At 39.1% G+C, this 16,350-nt stretch overlaps 1 protein-coding gene across 2 annotated transcripts in view; it reads left to right on the plus strand.

Moving 5' to 3' along the window:
• NR1H4 (nuclear receptor subfamily 1 group H member 4) overlaps positions 1–16,350 on the plus strand; it is a gene marked incomplete at both ends in the record, with an annotated part of 35,362 nt that overhangs the window by 17,807 nt on the left and 1,205 nt on the right. For both annotated transcript variants that reach the window (XM_081996470.1, XM_081996471.1), the window contains 5 exons: positions 3,005–3,138; positions 3,663–3,761; positions 4,827–4,926; positions 6,421–6,567; positions 15,847–15,960. In XM_081996470.1, the coding sequence (XP_081852596.1) occupies positions 3,005–3,138; positions 3,663–3,761; positions 4,827–4,926; positions 6,421–6,567; positions 15,847–15,960 (594 nt within the window). The remainder of the gene's footprint in view (positions 1–3,004; positions 3,139–3,662; positions 3,762–4,826; positions 4,927–6,420; positions 6,568–15,846; positions 15,961–16,350) is intronic.

Below are 16,350 nucleotides of genomic sequence, written 5' to 3' on the forward strand. Positions count from 1 at the left end.
AAAAAACCACACATCACTGCAAAAAAATAGGTCAGCGTAAATAATACCGACAGGGCCTACATGAAACTTTTAAACTGGCCTATCGTTTTCACGAACTGGCATATGTGAAATAAAAGACCGCGAGTGCCATTGCCATCCGACTCCCTCTGGAATGGGAACACTGGGTATCTTGTGTTGCTCATGACTTAACTATAAGCGTGCTTTAATGCACTGCAATGAGGATGTTTGGCAAGGTGCTACTTAATGGCTTTTAAATAGGAGTGTGCTGTATAATTGCTTTTAGTTCAAGGCAATCCAGGACAGTAAAGCATGAAGCTTCTAGTGGTATAGAGCATTTATTTGAGGGGGAAAAAAAAAACAAACTAGGAAATAAAAGGCTACCTTGAACTTTGTTTCACTTACTCATTTTGTAGGATTGTAATTGCAAGCTCTGTGGATTCTTTTTTCCCTCTGAACAAGGAGGTTAAGTTTTATAAACATTTATGGCACGGCTACTCAATAATCCTACTCCTGCCCTTTATACACAAACCACAGACAGGTCAGAATTACTAACCATCAGTTTCAGTCATTTGCTGTGGTTTTGATATAAACTGGAAGTTTCTTGGATGAGATGTCTACCTGGCAGACCCCGGTTCTGCCACTCTTCCTGGCATTTAATACTCCCTTAATACCCATTTAAACCTAACTATCTCTGAGGTAAAATGTAAAGTCCTGTCTCTCACACGAGTTCTCCAGCTGACTTAAATGGAGCCTGGATAAGATGCCAAGGCACTACAAAGTAGCAGGAAGCATGAGAAAATCTAGTCTTACTGCTTAAGGCAAAATTAAATAGAATTTTCCATAGGAAGGTAGTAGGCCAGATCCTAAGCTGGTGGAAAACAGTACAATCCCATTAACACCACCAAAGGATACACTGAATAATTTAGAAAAAGAAATCTATGGTGCTGTGCGGCAGCACAAATTACATGGCTCGATACCAATTATCATCTCCATCATTCCTATTCCCCCCTTTCAAGGTATTATTTGCAGGTCTTATTTTAATCATGTAAATTTCCTCTTCTCTCTGTGGTTCAGGTGGGTTATTTTATATAGTGTTTAAACAGGAAATTAAAAACATTCACAACGAAATTCACTGTTTTCATGATATCTTCCTCCTCCATCATATACTCACTGAATAAGCCTCTTTCTCTGCTCTGCATTTTCAAAGGTGAGGAATGGGAAGGATACTTGACAGAAGCTTAATAAAGAAAAGAAGAAACAAAAAAAGTCATGTGCTGATAGGTTTAGTTTTAGATGAATACTTAGCTGTTTACTTTCTGGCTGTCTTCCACAGGTTGTGGAGGGTACCTATTGTCCCTTTCTTTTGTTAGCACAAGCAAATTGCTAGTTTTTATGACATTCACACGAGGATGCTCCCTGGTTCAAGGTACTGAAATGTAGTCTAGAGCAAAAAAAAAACCAAACCCATAAATGCAAAAATCCTTTCATTAGGGCAAATGAAACTCTACAGTAAATCCAGGGCTTTATTCAGTCCTCTAATACAATGCAATGCAAACCAGCAAGGCCAGCTGGGTAAGATTTTAAATAAATACATTTTACAAGTTCCTTTGCCAGCCTGAGTTACTTCCGAGCTTACGTTTTCAGCTGTTGGTCTATCTGTATAGTGACACTGTAATGGCTAAAGGCCTGGAGTCCTCTCTTCTGAGAGGGATTTCTGTGCGAAGATTGTGCATTACACCTATAACATTGCTTGAAGATTGTTGGTAACATCCAGTGCCTTTTGTGTAAGAAGAGCTGCACCTCCATTACTGTTTTGGATCGGACAAGGAACACACTTTTGATGACAGTCTTCCAACTGACCCCATTTATTGCTCTTTGGTTTAGGTGTTAGAGCACAACGGGGTTTTCATAGAATCATAGAATCACAGAACAGTTTGGGACCTTTAAAGGCCATCTAGTCCAACGCCCCTGCAATGAGCAGGGACATCTTCAACTAGATCAGGTTGCTCAGAGCCCCGTCCAACCTGATCTTGAATGTTTCGAGGAATGGGGCATCTACCACCTCTCAGGGCAACCTGTGCCAGTGTTTCACCACCCTCATTGCAAAAAATCTCTTCCTCATACCTAATCTGAATCTGCCCTCCTTTAGTGTAAAACCACTACCCCTTGTTCTATCACAACAGGCCCTGCTAATAAGTCTGTCCCCATCTTTCTGTCATGATGTCCCCATCATAAGCCCCCTTTAAGTATTGAAAGGCTGCAATAGGGTCTCCCCAGAGCCTTCTCTTCTCCAGGATGAACAACTCCAACTCCCAGCCTGTCCTCACAGGAGAGGTGTTCCATCCCTCTGATCATTTTTGTGGCCTCCTCTGGTCCCGCTCCAACAGGTCCATGTCTTTCCTGTGCTGAGGGCTCCAGAGCTGGACGCAGGACTCCAGGTGGGGTCTCACCAGAGCGGAGTAGAGGGGCAGAATCCTCTCCCTCGACCTGCTGGCCACGCTGCTTTTGATGCAGCCCAGGAAACTGTTGGCCTTCTGGGCTGCAAGCGCACGTTGCCGGCTCATGTCCAGCTTTTTGTCCACCAGTACCCCCAAGAACTTCTTGGCAGGGCTGCTCTCAGTCCTTCATCTCCCAGTTTTGTCTGGTATGAAACTAAATCAAAGACACACTCCAGCACACTCCCATCACTTATGGGTTTTCTGCCTGTATGACCAGATTAGAGCTGGTTCAAGACCCCTGCCAGGCACACTGTGTGGCTGCTGGGTCACCAGCACCAGCTGTTCTGCTCTGCAGATGGGCTCCCGCTGGGCTAGACTACTCATTAGTGTGTACTTAGCATGTCTCATTAGACTCACATCCAAAGATAACGACATGTTCAGGAAACTATCTGCACAGGTAAGTGAGGTTGTTAGTATAAAGGGCATTCATGGGCATGTTTATGTACCTATTCAGTGCCTGAGGCATATATAAATCCAATTGTTATCTGTTGTATTATGTGTCCTAGGTCTGTTAACAGAAATACAATGCAAGTCAAAAAGGTTACGGAAAAATGTGAAACAACCCCCAGATCAGACGGTCAATGAAGACAACGAAGGCCATGACATGAAACAAGTGACATCTACAACTAAAATATATAGGGTAAGAAAATTCTTGTAACAGTTCGTACGGTAGTGGTGATGTTTCAGCTAAATGTGGCTGTACAGTGAATGTAGAATACTGCAAATTCTCTGGAGCTGTCTGTATTAATTAAAACTCTGTCTCCCACCAAGTCAAGGCAATACCTTGAGTATAGAAGTAGTTCTGATATTTTTAGTCAAAACTCAGTGAAGCATCCAAAAAACCCATAAAGTATTTTTTCTGTGATACATATTTCAGGTATATATCACATACAGTGAGGTGTGATATTAAAGTTTGAGCATATCTAGTTGTTTGCTAAACATGTCCTTATTTCTAATAATAAATCACACAAACTCATGCAGTTTAGAAGCATTATACACCTCTCTGCTGTGCAATTCTACAGAAATTTCAGTGACAAGCAAACCTCTTGCCTCCTTGGTCTCCAAGTATGAGAAATAGATGTATAGCTTTTGCCTAAAGCAAGAGATGCTAGATAATTTCTATGACTGCATTTCATGATGGGCTTTTTTTTTTTGCCAGTATAGGAGAAAGTAGAATTTACCCCAGAGCAGCAGAACCTTCTTGATTACATCATGGATTCATACAGTAAACAACAAATACCACAGGAGGTGTCAAAAAAGCTAGTAAGTACGTTGGTGAATTAATTTTTGAGATGCAGATAATGAAACTGAGGATTACACGGCAGAAAATATTTGTACTCAGCATAAGTAGGTGTAGTAAGTAGTAAAGCAAACCATGGGTAAAAGCTTACAGATAAAACATGCTGCAAGGCAGGCAGAATCTCTCCCATTCAGTCAACAGTTAGACCACATCTTTGTTTATCGAACTTGAATGCTAAGAAAAAGCTTTCAACTCTGGAAATACACTTTTATGCTCAAATCTAACCTTTGTTGATCGGAGCATTGGTTTTTGCGTTGTCAGTACAGGCAGTGATTTGAGTTTGGCTTGCGGCCAAGCTCCCTTTCTATAAAGACACCAGCCTGTGAGCCTGAAAATATTTCATTTTCTTGAACCCAAATTCCCAGCGTTTTCCAGGTTTGGATTTTTGTTTCATCCCCTCTTCTTTCCTTTTCCTCTCCACCTTCTAGAAAGTCCATTTTCCCTTTAAAAGTGCCAGTATTCATGGTAGGATGGTAAATGGTTGGAAACTGGTAGAAGAGAAAAAAAGGTTTCAGAGAGATTTTTTTTTTACAAAACTGTCATGTTCAGTCTTAAAAAAAAAAATCTAAAACAACTGTAGAAAATTATTTGCTAAGTCATCAACTTTGAAAAATAAAAGACACTTGCAGGAGGAGGGCTGAATAACCCATAACTAACTTGTGGAACTTATTTCCATGGGAGGTTGAGGAGGTCAAAACCAAAAATATATTCACAAAGGAAATAGACAAATTCATAAACAACAAGGCTTTTGGTTGCATATTATGGTGCTCATAAAAATTCCAGCTCAGATGCCTAAATTGTTGATTGCTAGTCATGACATTGAAAGTGAGACAGGTATTCCAGAGGAAAGGACACTGTCTACATCTTTTCTTATGTCGCCTTCAAAAATACCTGTTTTTGACAACCATTGGAGACAAATTACAGGGCTAGATGGACCTGTTGCCTGATTCAGTCTCATAATTCTTGTATTTTATGCTTTTAAATGACAATGAATATTAACAGATTTTGTTTGCTTTGGTTTTTAACAGTTACATGAGGAATTCAGCGCTGAAGGAAATTTTCTGATTTTAACAGAAATGGCTACCAGTCATGTGCAGGTTCTTGTGGAATTCACTAAAAAACTACCAGGTATATCCAGTGTGTTTAAGCACATTTTGTTATTGCAAAGCTTACATGCCTCTCAGTTGCCATTCAGCAATTGCTTTGTATATTTTGGACACTTCATAAAAATGGTTCCTCCTCTGACACATATGCATTCTTCAGACACTGTCTAAAGAAAAGGAGCTTTGTGCTCGGAGGAATAATATGTTGAATAATTCAAACTCTGCCACTCTGAGATGTGGCACTCTTTACCTATTGACAAAGAAAACACTCAGAAAAGGGGTTGTGTCCCGAGAGAGTTTTTATTTTCATCTATCACTGCCGTGCCAAATAGTCTGCCTTTAAATTACCATTAAGACTTGCCAGACTCTGGTTCACTCTCTTTGCTACCTTTCTAGCAAAGCCTCTAGCCATGGCATCCACCGAACGGTGAGTCCTAACCAAGAACTTTCAGTAGCTGATAGCACCAATATTCATGGTGTGTTACGGACAAGCACTGAAAACCTGACTTTATCATCAGTATTTTTTTAACTCCCAAGCTGACGTTACCTCAAGAGTGAACACTGGGCATGGTACGAGTTCCGTGTAATTAAGAAAGGTGCACTGTAACACTGAGCTGTATGAAAACATTGTTTTCCTGGCATACCCGTCATATTGACCCTTCTTCTGTGTGTTACAGGCTTGCTTCAAAGCCTGCAGTTTTAACTATATTTTTTATGCTAACTGGGATACTGGCTCGCAGGAAATGAAGAAGGGAGGAGCTTTGTAATTGAATAATCTGCTATTTTCAGTGTTGACTTAGAGTACCTCTGGCAGGATTTATCACCTTTTTGTTTCATTCTCCGCTTTATTTTTTCCTGTGCTTCCTCACAGAATCGGGGGGTGGGTATGAGGTGGGTACCTGCATTGGCAACTAAGAGGAGAGTTTCCCAAATTCTTCAGCCCCTCATTCTTCTTCAGAGGAGCAGCTGTATATTCACACAAGTTACCAAATTCCTTCTGATTTCTTCAGTGGATTTTAGAGTCCTTCTGCTCCAAAAAGAGAAATGCATATTTAAAAAGCAGCAGGAAGCCTGTATGTAAACTAGTCCAAAGGCAAGGTGAAACATTTAAAATTACATGCTTCAAACGGTGATTTTTTTCCCCTTAGAGCATTGAAAGGGCTGGAAGCAGCATGGCAGAGGGAGAGTCAGGTAGAGAACTCTAGTGGAAACATGGCAGAAGATGTTAGGTAGCACCATCAGGCTAGACAAAATCTCTACTACTGGTTGTGCTACACCGCTAGCTTCTGCTCATCGTGTCCCTCTTAAAGTACCATAAATGCTGAAACACAAGTCTAATTCTCATAAACTTCAGTTATTTTCTGGAATCTGTGTTTCAATTTCCACAGCACTTGTCACCCCCCCTAACATCGACATCAAGGTTACGCAGATGTGTAGCACCTCATGTGCAAGAACTTCAGGACAGAAGGCAGCAGGGACTTTTCTGTTGCTGCCTTACTTATCTCTAACATCTCCCCAGGCTTCCAAACCCTTGACCATGAAGATCAGATTGCTCTGCTGAAGGGCTCAGCAGTAGAAGCCATGTTCCTCCGTTCAGCTGAGATCTTCAGTAGGAAACTTCCTACAGGACATACTGTCCTTTTAGAAGAAAGAATTCGCAACAGTGGTAAGTATCTTGTGTAATGAGGAAAAAACAATCCACACCATTGCACTTCTGTGTCAATGTTTTGCCCTTGAAAAGCTAGTAAAATTGTTTATTAGCACTGAAACAGGTTTATCTGAATGTTGTTCTTTATATTAACTAGAACAAATCTAACTCAGCCTTGAGTCTAAAGGTCATAAGGTAAAGGTTTCTTTATAAGTACATTGCAAGTATTATGAATAATGCTATATCAAATAAATCCAGTGCAAGTCTCCAATGATAAGCATGAAAGAACAATGAAAGGGAAATATCACCATTTCACATTATTCACATAAAATATCAGTGTTTATGCTTTCAAAGGCAATCACTATATATAAGAAAGAAAAAAAAATTTAGGATGTTACTGGAGATGTCTGAAGGGAACCACCTATTCTTAGAATTAATTTGGTAAAACTGAATCACACTGCACAAGATGCATAGAAGGATTATAAACGTGGCATGTTTTCAGTATGTTTTCTGTGTTTTAAGGTCCATACAAGGCTCAGCTGCTATGATAGACTCTACTGGTTCTAGACATAAATCTTAATAATTATGAAAAGCTGAACAGGGCTGGATATTGTTTGTTCCTCAAAGCATAAAAAGTCATGTTTTGCATTGTTATGTAGTCTTTGTGCTCCACTGATACAATACTGACTGTTTTGCCCTTTTCTGTATTGACCAGCAAACCTTATCCACCCCTCAGCTACCTATGATTCAAAATTCAAGTATAACAAAAATCCTGAATCAAAGACTCTGTCTGTAGTCAGAGAGAGCGCTTTGATTCTGGCTTCTGGACTTCTTTTTTAATAGTCAGAAGGAGAAGAGACAGGAGAACGTTTAACGTTGCTACTAGTTATAGTAATGGTCTTGAACTCAGTTCCAAAACTCTTTAAGAGCAGAAACATAAAGGTACTACTGATGTATGCAAAATTAGGCAAATACTTATATATTTGAAACCCTGAAAAGGAGTTAGAAAACGTGACAATAACTCACTTGCTGAAGGTATGGATTTAGTTTGGCTTAGCACACTTATTTCTAGGTTTCTATTTTGTACTTTTTTTATATTTCTTTCATCTTGATTTATTATAAGTGGTAGCTGTTTGATGGACTGGAAATGGTGACTTTGAGAGTGATATAGGTGGCTTCTGGTCCAGGTTCTGCAGGCAGAGAAGTATGCCAAGAAGGCCAGAGATATTTCCTGGAAGCTGTAGTGAGTTGTCATGGATCCAAATGTCTTCATTAAGAGATTTTTCTACTAGAATATAAGATATTTTTTTGATTAAAATAGGTCTTAGAGAAATTAATCTATATGAATACATGATTACTGAAAGCTTCTGCTCCTCTAATCTATACAGTCAGCATTAACCTTCTTGGTCAAGGTGTCAACTGTTCATAAAAAGCAGAAGCAGGAAATGCTTTGATCCAGAACGTTTCATAAACCATTATGTCATACCAATATTTTTTTCCTTACTCATAATTTTAAAATATCCTGTTAATTCTCTGCAACTATTGAGTCCAGATGAGATGCAATATCATATATTTTTTGCAAGCTAGTACTAGACTTAAAGATAGCATTTCATACCAAAACGTGATTAACTAGACTATGGCATTGTATCCTGCAGCAATATTATTCACCTGTCATGAAATAGATTTTAAAAAATAGCATTTTATGTAGATGAAAGTTTCAAGACAAATAATGATTTCAAATGTATTATTTATTATATGTATTATTTATTCCAAAGGAAGATTTCCTGCAATTCTTTTTTTCTGGGGAAAAAAAAAGACCAAGGTAAATTGAAAAGGAATTCTGGATCAGAACAAAACCTGAGCTGAAGAGTTTGCAAGAAATGAAACATGATAACTTTTAAAGTGTGTGTATGTATATATATACACACATATATATCTTATTGCCTTTTGCAAAAATATTTTCCCTCAGGACAGGATCAAGTTGGGGACATAAGAGGAAATACTGCTGCTAAAATTGCTCCCTCCCTATGTTACAAGAGAATAATGTGTTATCCAGCTTACTTGCTGCTGGCTGCATTCTTTCCTTCCATTAATAACCAGAATACAGGACAAAGTACCCTTTTCCATGTATTTTATTTCTCCACTCTGTGCAGATTCAAGCCTACTTAAAAACATTTTCCTTGGCTGCACTTAATGGGGCTGAGACAGTAAACAATAAAAGCAGCTTGTAAATCTTTGCATTTGTAGCAGTGTTAGCTTAATTGCTGCTCCTGATGCTATTCAACTTTTAGTGCTACTGCACAGACCCAGAAGTCACTCAAAATTTCCAGAGTCTCTCATTTCGGACTTAGACTGCTGCATGCTAGAGCGTATCTGTCAACCTGGAAATGTCTCTTGCATGAAGAAGCTTCAATGTGTTTTTTAAATGCTCCTCTGCCTATGTTTTCAGTGCTGGTAACTGCCTGCCAGTTAGTGGTATCACTTCTTTTGCTCCAAAAATGCAAGCAGATTGGTTTATAAGAGGAAGGATTTTTACTAGGCAGGTTTGGCTCTCTCCTGTTTCCCAACTGTATTTCTCAGTGTTCACTGAATTTTCGTAGGAATCCTGTTTGTCGTCACAGAAGCTAGAAGAGTTTTTTATTTTGACTTTAAGAGCTCACATTGGTGCAATTTTTCTGCACATTTTGTCTTAGTTTATGATAAATTGTAGAATTACACATTTAAGCAAATCGGATAATTGTTGGAAAATACCTACTATGGAAGCTTCTTATTTTTGTGGCTTAAATCATGGTCATTTTCAGGTGTCTCGAGTTTAAACAAAATGAAAGGCAGGCATCCAAATTCTTCTGTTATTGTTGCTTACGCATACAGTTTTCAAAAATATTAATTATGCAGTTCACACACCTCCATGTCATAGGACTCAACACCGGGGTTTTAGGTTGAATAATAGCCTGTACTAAATGTGATATTAGGATAGAAACTTAAGCAGCCTGTTCAAGACTTAACCAGTAACGACACTAGACTTGTCCAAGAGAATAAATGGCCAGAAGAGATTAAACCTAAGTCAAATAAAGAAGAAAACCCAAGAGAATTACACATAAATTTGGAGAGAAGGGCTTTTTTTTTTTTACATACACCTCACTGAAAAACAAGACTAAACCCAACAAACTGAAACACCCTGCAAAGACAATAGGGAGCAGCAGAGGAAATGCAGTGAGAACTGAGTGAGAGTTTAGAAATTAAATTTATAGGCAATGAATGAAGAAGAAGCATCAGCATTATTCATGGCTTAGTGAGGTCTTAAACATTGTCATGCCATCAGCCATAAATTAGTGCTGTTAGTCAGAACTTCTGTCCACATATTTTTAGGTGCAATTGTCTGAATGTCACATAAGTCCTATTGTCAAGCCTTGATGTCTGTATCCATAAAATCGGGGGTGGGCATCTTGCCTAAAAGTCACAAGCTGTCCAGACTTCTGTCACCTGCCACCATGTCCACTTGGAAGCTGCTCTCACCTATTAATATTTATGCCTTCCCCAGTTTGATTGTACAGAATGGATTATTTTTTTTCTGATAAAAAACCCAGAGATCTGGTGGTGATGACCTTTGAGCACTAGCAGCCTTCGTTTTTATTCTCATGCTGATGAAGTGTATTTTTATTTCTTAGCTTGAGCATATTGCTCAAGTCCTGGCGCATTTCAGTGACTGCGTTGTTTGTGCCCTTATGGTCTTTCTCCATAAGGTGTGATGGAAATTCTTTCATTAGCTGCTCCTGAGACTGAAATCCTCTCCTACTCACTCTAATATTGAGACTTAATGAGAAATACAGACATTTTATTTAACGTTAATGAGAGCTTGTGCCACTTACTCATCTTATTTGATGTTTCCCTATGCATACAGCAAGTTGTGACCGATTGATCCATTCTGTGAGACTGACATGCTAGTAATTTAATGCTTAGTTTCTTTCTGTTATTTTGAAAGCAAACCGTCCCCATTATCTAGCAGTACAATATTTTTTAAAACAGTGCTGAAATACTGAATGTTTTCTCAGTAAGCATTTATAACTTGTTTTCCAAAGAACACCTGCTTTCAGCGGTCATGAAAACCCACAGATTTTTATTTCATCATTTTATTCTCCAGAGCAGTTCTACTAATTTCAGTATTGGGGAATAAGATACTATCTGATATGGACACAAACAGAAGAATCTGGACTGAAATTTTCGGTTGGCAGCACGACACCTGACATCATTGTGAAATATACTGTTGTCTTCCTGGATGGGTTACAGGTGCTGAGATACAGTGAAATCCAAGGAAAAAAAAAGAAATAGCCACAATTTCAAAGCATTGGCAAGGGGCCACTTTTTGCCCTTGAATGTGAGATACAAAGTTCCCATTGATTTGGACAAGACTCCTGCAACCAAGGGCAAAATTCGGCACTGGAAAATGGATACCCAATCACTTCCGCTGCCTTTGGCTTTTATCATTTGATTATTAGTACTAGGTAACAGTAGTGCTTCAAAACCCCATTGTGCGGGGGTTTGTGCAGAGAAACAAAATGAAACGATCGTCACTGCTGAGTCCAAATAAACTAATCTAAGAGATAGCAACCTGGCCAGTATCTAGCCCCTTCTTTCTAAACATACCTGCAAATCACAGATGTCTAATCCTCCAAATGGTCATATGCATCCACACAGAAGGAGACACTTACCTTCCTGTGTCTTGACCCAAAACTAGCACACTTGCCAAAATATTTAGAAATTAGGACCACTTTAAATTACAGAGTATAGGAAAGAGCTTTTCTGTTCATATGCGGTACTCCACAATCTACCACACTGAATTAGCCAGTGACATGTTCCTGAATTACAAATAAAATTGATAAAACTGTTTAAATAGTATCTACAGAGCTAATTTATATCCATGAAAGCAAGAACAGATGTCGGAGGACCCAATCTCTTTTCTTCCACGTAAGTGTGTTCCTCCAGGCCAAAAACTTATTTAAACAGGCTCAGCCTATGAAGACTAGCTCAAGGCGGTGCAGATGCTGCTGCTGTGTGCCAGACCACACTTCCCTCCTGACTGCAGGCACTCAGGCCACTGCCAAAGGATGGTATGTGGCAATGTCATTTGCATCCTCCTTGCAGGTTTGGTTTGTTTGTTGTTTGGTTGGGTTTTTCTTTAAACTAAGTTTTCTTTGCTTGCAATGACGGCTTCACAGTGGTCCTGTTGATTGCTTTTGAAAAGATGGGGTTTTGCTACCCCGAGTGTGAGTTGTCCTTGGCACATGCTAACCTCTCATTCAAATTGGGCATTTAACCTCTACAAGATGATGATAGAGGAGAAGTTGCATGACCATGCTCTGCTGTATCTTCTCTGCTGGCTAGATTTTCCCCTTTCCAGCTCTCAGCATCAACATGGTGAATTTGGTCAGTGTTTTTAAACACTGATACATTTGAACAGGTTAAAAGCAGAGCTCATAAGCATCATGGAGAGCAGTTCTGGTAGATGAAACTGAAAGATAAGATGTAATTTTGCAAGTAATTAATATATTTTATTTTCATAAAACAGCTACTAATACACCTTTGGTTTAATATCCACTGGCACCTCCATGTTTATCAAGAAAAAAAATCTCTTTATCCATGTTAATCACACAGTGCTAGTTACTGTTAATTAGTACTTACTCTCAAGCTTTCCTCTTGCAATAGATTAATCCATTAAGTTTTATTCAACAGCCGAAATAGAAGAGAGAATACAGAGAAGCTGACAATACTGACTCAATATCACAGTAAAAACATCTATGCCAAAATTATGTTAACCAGACAATTATTTATGGCCTGAAACTGCGAACCTTATGAAAGTAAGTCATCTTACCTTCAGCGAGAAATCATAGGAACAAAACCCTCAAAAACGCAAGGTCTAAAACAATGCTGTGTGTCTTAAGCTACAGATAGGAATGAAATTGTTCAAGAAGTGCGAGGTGCTAAATGAACAACACTCATGGGTTTAAATCTGCTTCAGTCTAATGCCGCAAGGCCGTCCTCAGTAAAGCTAGTATTTCCCATTGACTACCCTGGGGTTTACAGCCAGTCATCCATTAACTTAGCCAAATCAATCAAATGAATTGCAGTATCTTCTGCAGACGATAGAGTTGGGCTGGTGGTTAGGTAGAAATCTGTGTAGTTCAGAATGATGCACAATGAAACACAAAGGAGGGGCGTGTTCTTATTGCCATAACACTGCATGAAACAAAGTTTTTGAAACCTTGCTGAAAAAAAGTTACGAAGGAGGCACCATTAACATGGACCAGGACGCTCCGTCTACCTGACACAGCACTGTGCAGTGCTTTGGTGTGATCTAAATAAAAAGGGCTAGATGGAGCTAATTTGTCTGTTCTCACTGAGGCCAGAATACATTATAACTTTATCTATTGGATTTTTTTCACTTTTGGAGTATGATTTGTAACAACGACATTTGACGAATCATATGTGTTTCTCCTCTAGCCTTTCCAGTTACGAGCACCAAATTGCCTTTAATTCTTTTTCTGATAACCTGAATTGAAGTGACAACATCTTGTACAGTAGATAAGAAAACAAAAAGCAAGAACTATAAACACCCTCTTCCTGCTTTTTTGCTTTCTGGTGGAACGTATTAAATCCAAACTGAAGCGTTTCAATCCCATTAGAAAACAGCCCCCTCTTGTGATGGAACTGCGGTTTGTGTAACGTGCATACAGGATGATGAAATAACAGCGAAACTCCAGCACAGATGGGATGGGGGAAAAACTAGTAACCAAGAAAAATTTCCATTATCCTAGTCTCCAAATTGCTCGTTTTGCATGGTTTCATTCATAATTGTCTTGTGACATATATCTGTTTAAAGATTTCGAAGCTTTGTTCTCTTTAGTAGAAGCAGTAAATCAGTTGCATTGATGAAACCTCCCTTTTTACTCCCTTCCCTTTAACTTCTTCTGTTTTATTTCTCTGTTTGCAGTACAGTAGTGCAGAAAAGCTCTCTGCTATAATTTAATTTCCTTCCACATCTATGCTCTTTTTTGCTTCACCCACCCATGCTTTAGTTTCTTAATGTTAGATTACAAGCCCCTTGTGGGGCAAGGATTGTTTTCCTGCATGCTTATACAGTGCCTGGACCAGTGAGGACCTGAATTAGTTATTCCACACCCTGTTCATCAGCATCATTTTCATCCCACTTCTGCTATATTATCAGTAGGACTTGAGGAGTTTCGTGGTAAGCAAAACAATGAATTCATCCAGCTGAAAACTAACCTGACCACCCAAAAAAGAGAAAAAAAAAGTCAGATGATATGAGAAACAAATGATGGGAGTCTTAGTCACAGCTCACTTCCTCCCATTTCTTGTCTGTTGCCAAAACGATCATGCCCAGCAGTGCGATACCTTGCACAGAGACTTCTAAAAATATCCGGTTTGTCTTGGACTTTTCTCATGTCATTGCTGACCTATTCACTTCCACAGAAGGAATTCATTTGCTCTGCTTTAGGGCTCAACCAGACTATTTTTCTTCCTGTTTCTTGAGTCACGTGAACTTTAAAACTTTGGTGTGTCATAGGTATGTGTTCCTTACATATGTCATATTGTAAGGATCTTTGGCTTTTAAAACTGCCCAAGAGAGAAACAGGCGGTTCCCCAAAAGTTAGCAATAACAAGTTATTATTATAATAACAATAAATAGTTAACGCTGATGACTAATGACATAAACCTCGCAGAACATTAGATGCTATGACTATTGTTTGCTCTGTATAAAGTTCCAGCTGTGTTACTAACTTCCACAGGATGAGCTGACTCGCATCATATATATTTGCTTAATTGACTTAGACTCTTCTTGGTGGTGTTGAACTTGTTACAAAAACAAGATTTGTGGCTTATAATCTGAAGTGAACATAGGTTGCTCATGTCACATGTTTAAACACATCATTCAACCACAAAATAAACCACACCCTGCAAGACCATACTTTCACTCCGTTGGGACACATAACTATTCCATTGATTGAAGTAAGTTCTCACTGTCGCAGCAAAATGTGGCTGTTTCACAGTTAAGTCACGTGACTTCATGTTTCTTTTCTTTGAGTTCCACCTGCTGAGTTTCATTTTTAATTTCCCCTACTGGAGGCACTCCAAACCTCATCAGTCCTGGACTTCAGCTTCATGTTGTACACAACACTCAAAACCGCATTATTTCATGCAGTTTCTACACCTACTTATAAAGTCTTCTCCCAGAACAGCTCAAAATTAAGAGTAAAATCACAAGAAATCCTACGGCTCTCATCTGTGGGAACATAGGAGGTTTGTATCCTTTCAGTTAAGGAAGGCCAAAAGGCTTGCTGAAGAACCACTGGTTCAGATCTCTACACCTCGTCAGTGCCATCACTTCAGAGTTGTGAGCAGCCGTTGTCAACAGTCTAGTGGCTGCTCGGAGTGACTCACACACCAGTTAAAAAAAAAAAAATTGAAGTCACAGGACCTACTTCTCTTTTACATCAAAAAGCAGAATGGGGTACATCTGTAATTTAAGGCTAAGTAAGAACATTGTGACCTGATGACAAAGTCAGTAAGAGGAAGCCCAGTCGGCATGCCCAAGTTCGGTAACCCCAAAGGGTTTCACTGATGGTGAGAATCACATGATCCCATCCTTAAACTGGGGTGGATTTTAATTATTCACGGCTCTGTACTTTATAATACACTAGTTTATGCTGGAAGGCAGTAGTATTTGCAAGCAAGTTGATCTTGGACTACAGGTAATCCTAGACTAGCTAAAGTTTCAGGCTACATAAAAGGAGCAATTAAGACTCTTATGGAGACAACTGAAGCCCTGCCCAAGGCAGTTAGCTGCAGAGTAGAGCTGGGCTAGAATTAAACCATTCACCCTGAGAGATTTCCATGTAACTAATGTAAAGATAGAGAACATGGGGACTGTTTCACAAACTGTGCATACTGGAAACAGAAGACGGATAGAATATCAGCAGGCAGCGAGAAAAACATGTATGAGGGTTGTGCTGAAGAGCTAGACAGACAAACCTGTAGAGGAAAAGGAATTGCTTGAAAGACAGACTTTGAAACCATGTGAAAAGAAATTGCCAGCACTTGACTGTTTCTACTTTGATGGTTGCACTTTTGTAACTAATTGTCTTGTATCAGGCCTGATTTGTGCAGTAAGTTTTTCCCACCAAGATAATCAAGGCTTCAAATACTAAATAATTGCTCTGTGACAATATATCAGATTATTGCAATAATTAAAAAATATCATAACCTTTTTTTCTCTCACAGGTATCTCAGATGAATTCATAACTCCCATGTTTAATTTTTATAAAAGCATTGGAGAGCTGAAGATGACACAGGAAGAATATGCGCTGCTCACAGCCATAGTTATCTTGTCTCCAGGTAACTTCTAATCCAGAATTAAATATTAGTGGTTTTGGAAAGAAAGCAATGAGGAGTGTGACCCGAGACTTGTAAAAACTTACATTCTACATAGAGTAAGTGTGCATACGCACTTATTCAGTATATTCAGCTGTTAAACCAGAAAACAAGCACACATATCCAAACACACAATGTCTTGCTACACCATCTGGTTCTGCATACAAGGAAAAAAGTGCCTAAACACCCTGCTTTAAAAAATTACTGGTACCTTATTACTGCTTAGCACACTGGGCTCCTTCCTTCAGAAAATCCCAGATGTGGTTACATCTATGTCACTACAGCCCACTGTGGAATGCCACATTTTTTAGAGGGAAATTGGGAAACCCTATAACTCCGAATAAAGAATGGCAA

Source organism: Phaethon aethereus (assembly GCF_964289735.1).
Source record: "Phaethon aethereus genome assembly, chromosome: 1".
In the NCBI taxonomy this organism is placed as follows: domain Eukaryota; kingdom Metazoa; phylum Chordata; class Aves; order Phaethontiformes; family Phaethontidae; genus Phaethon; species Phaethon aethereus.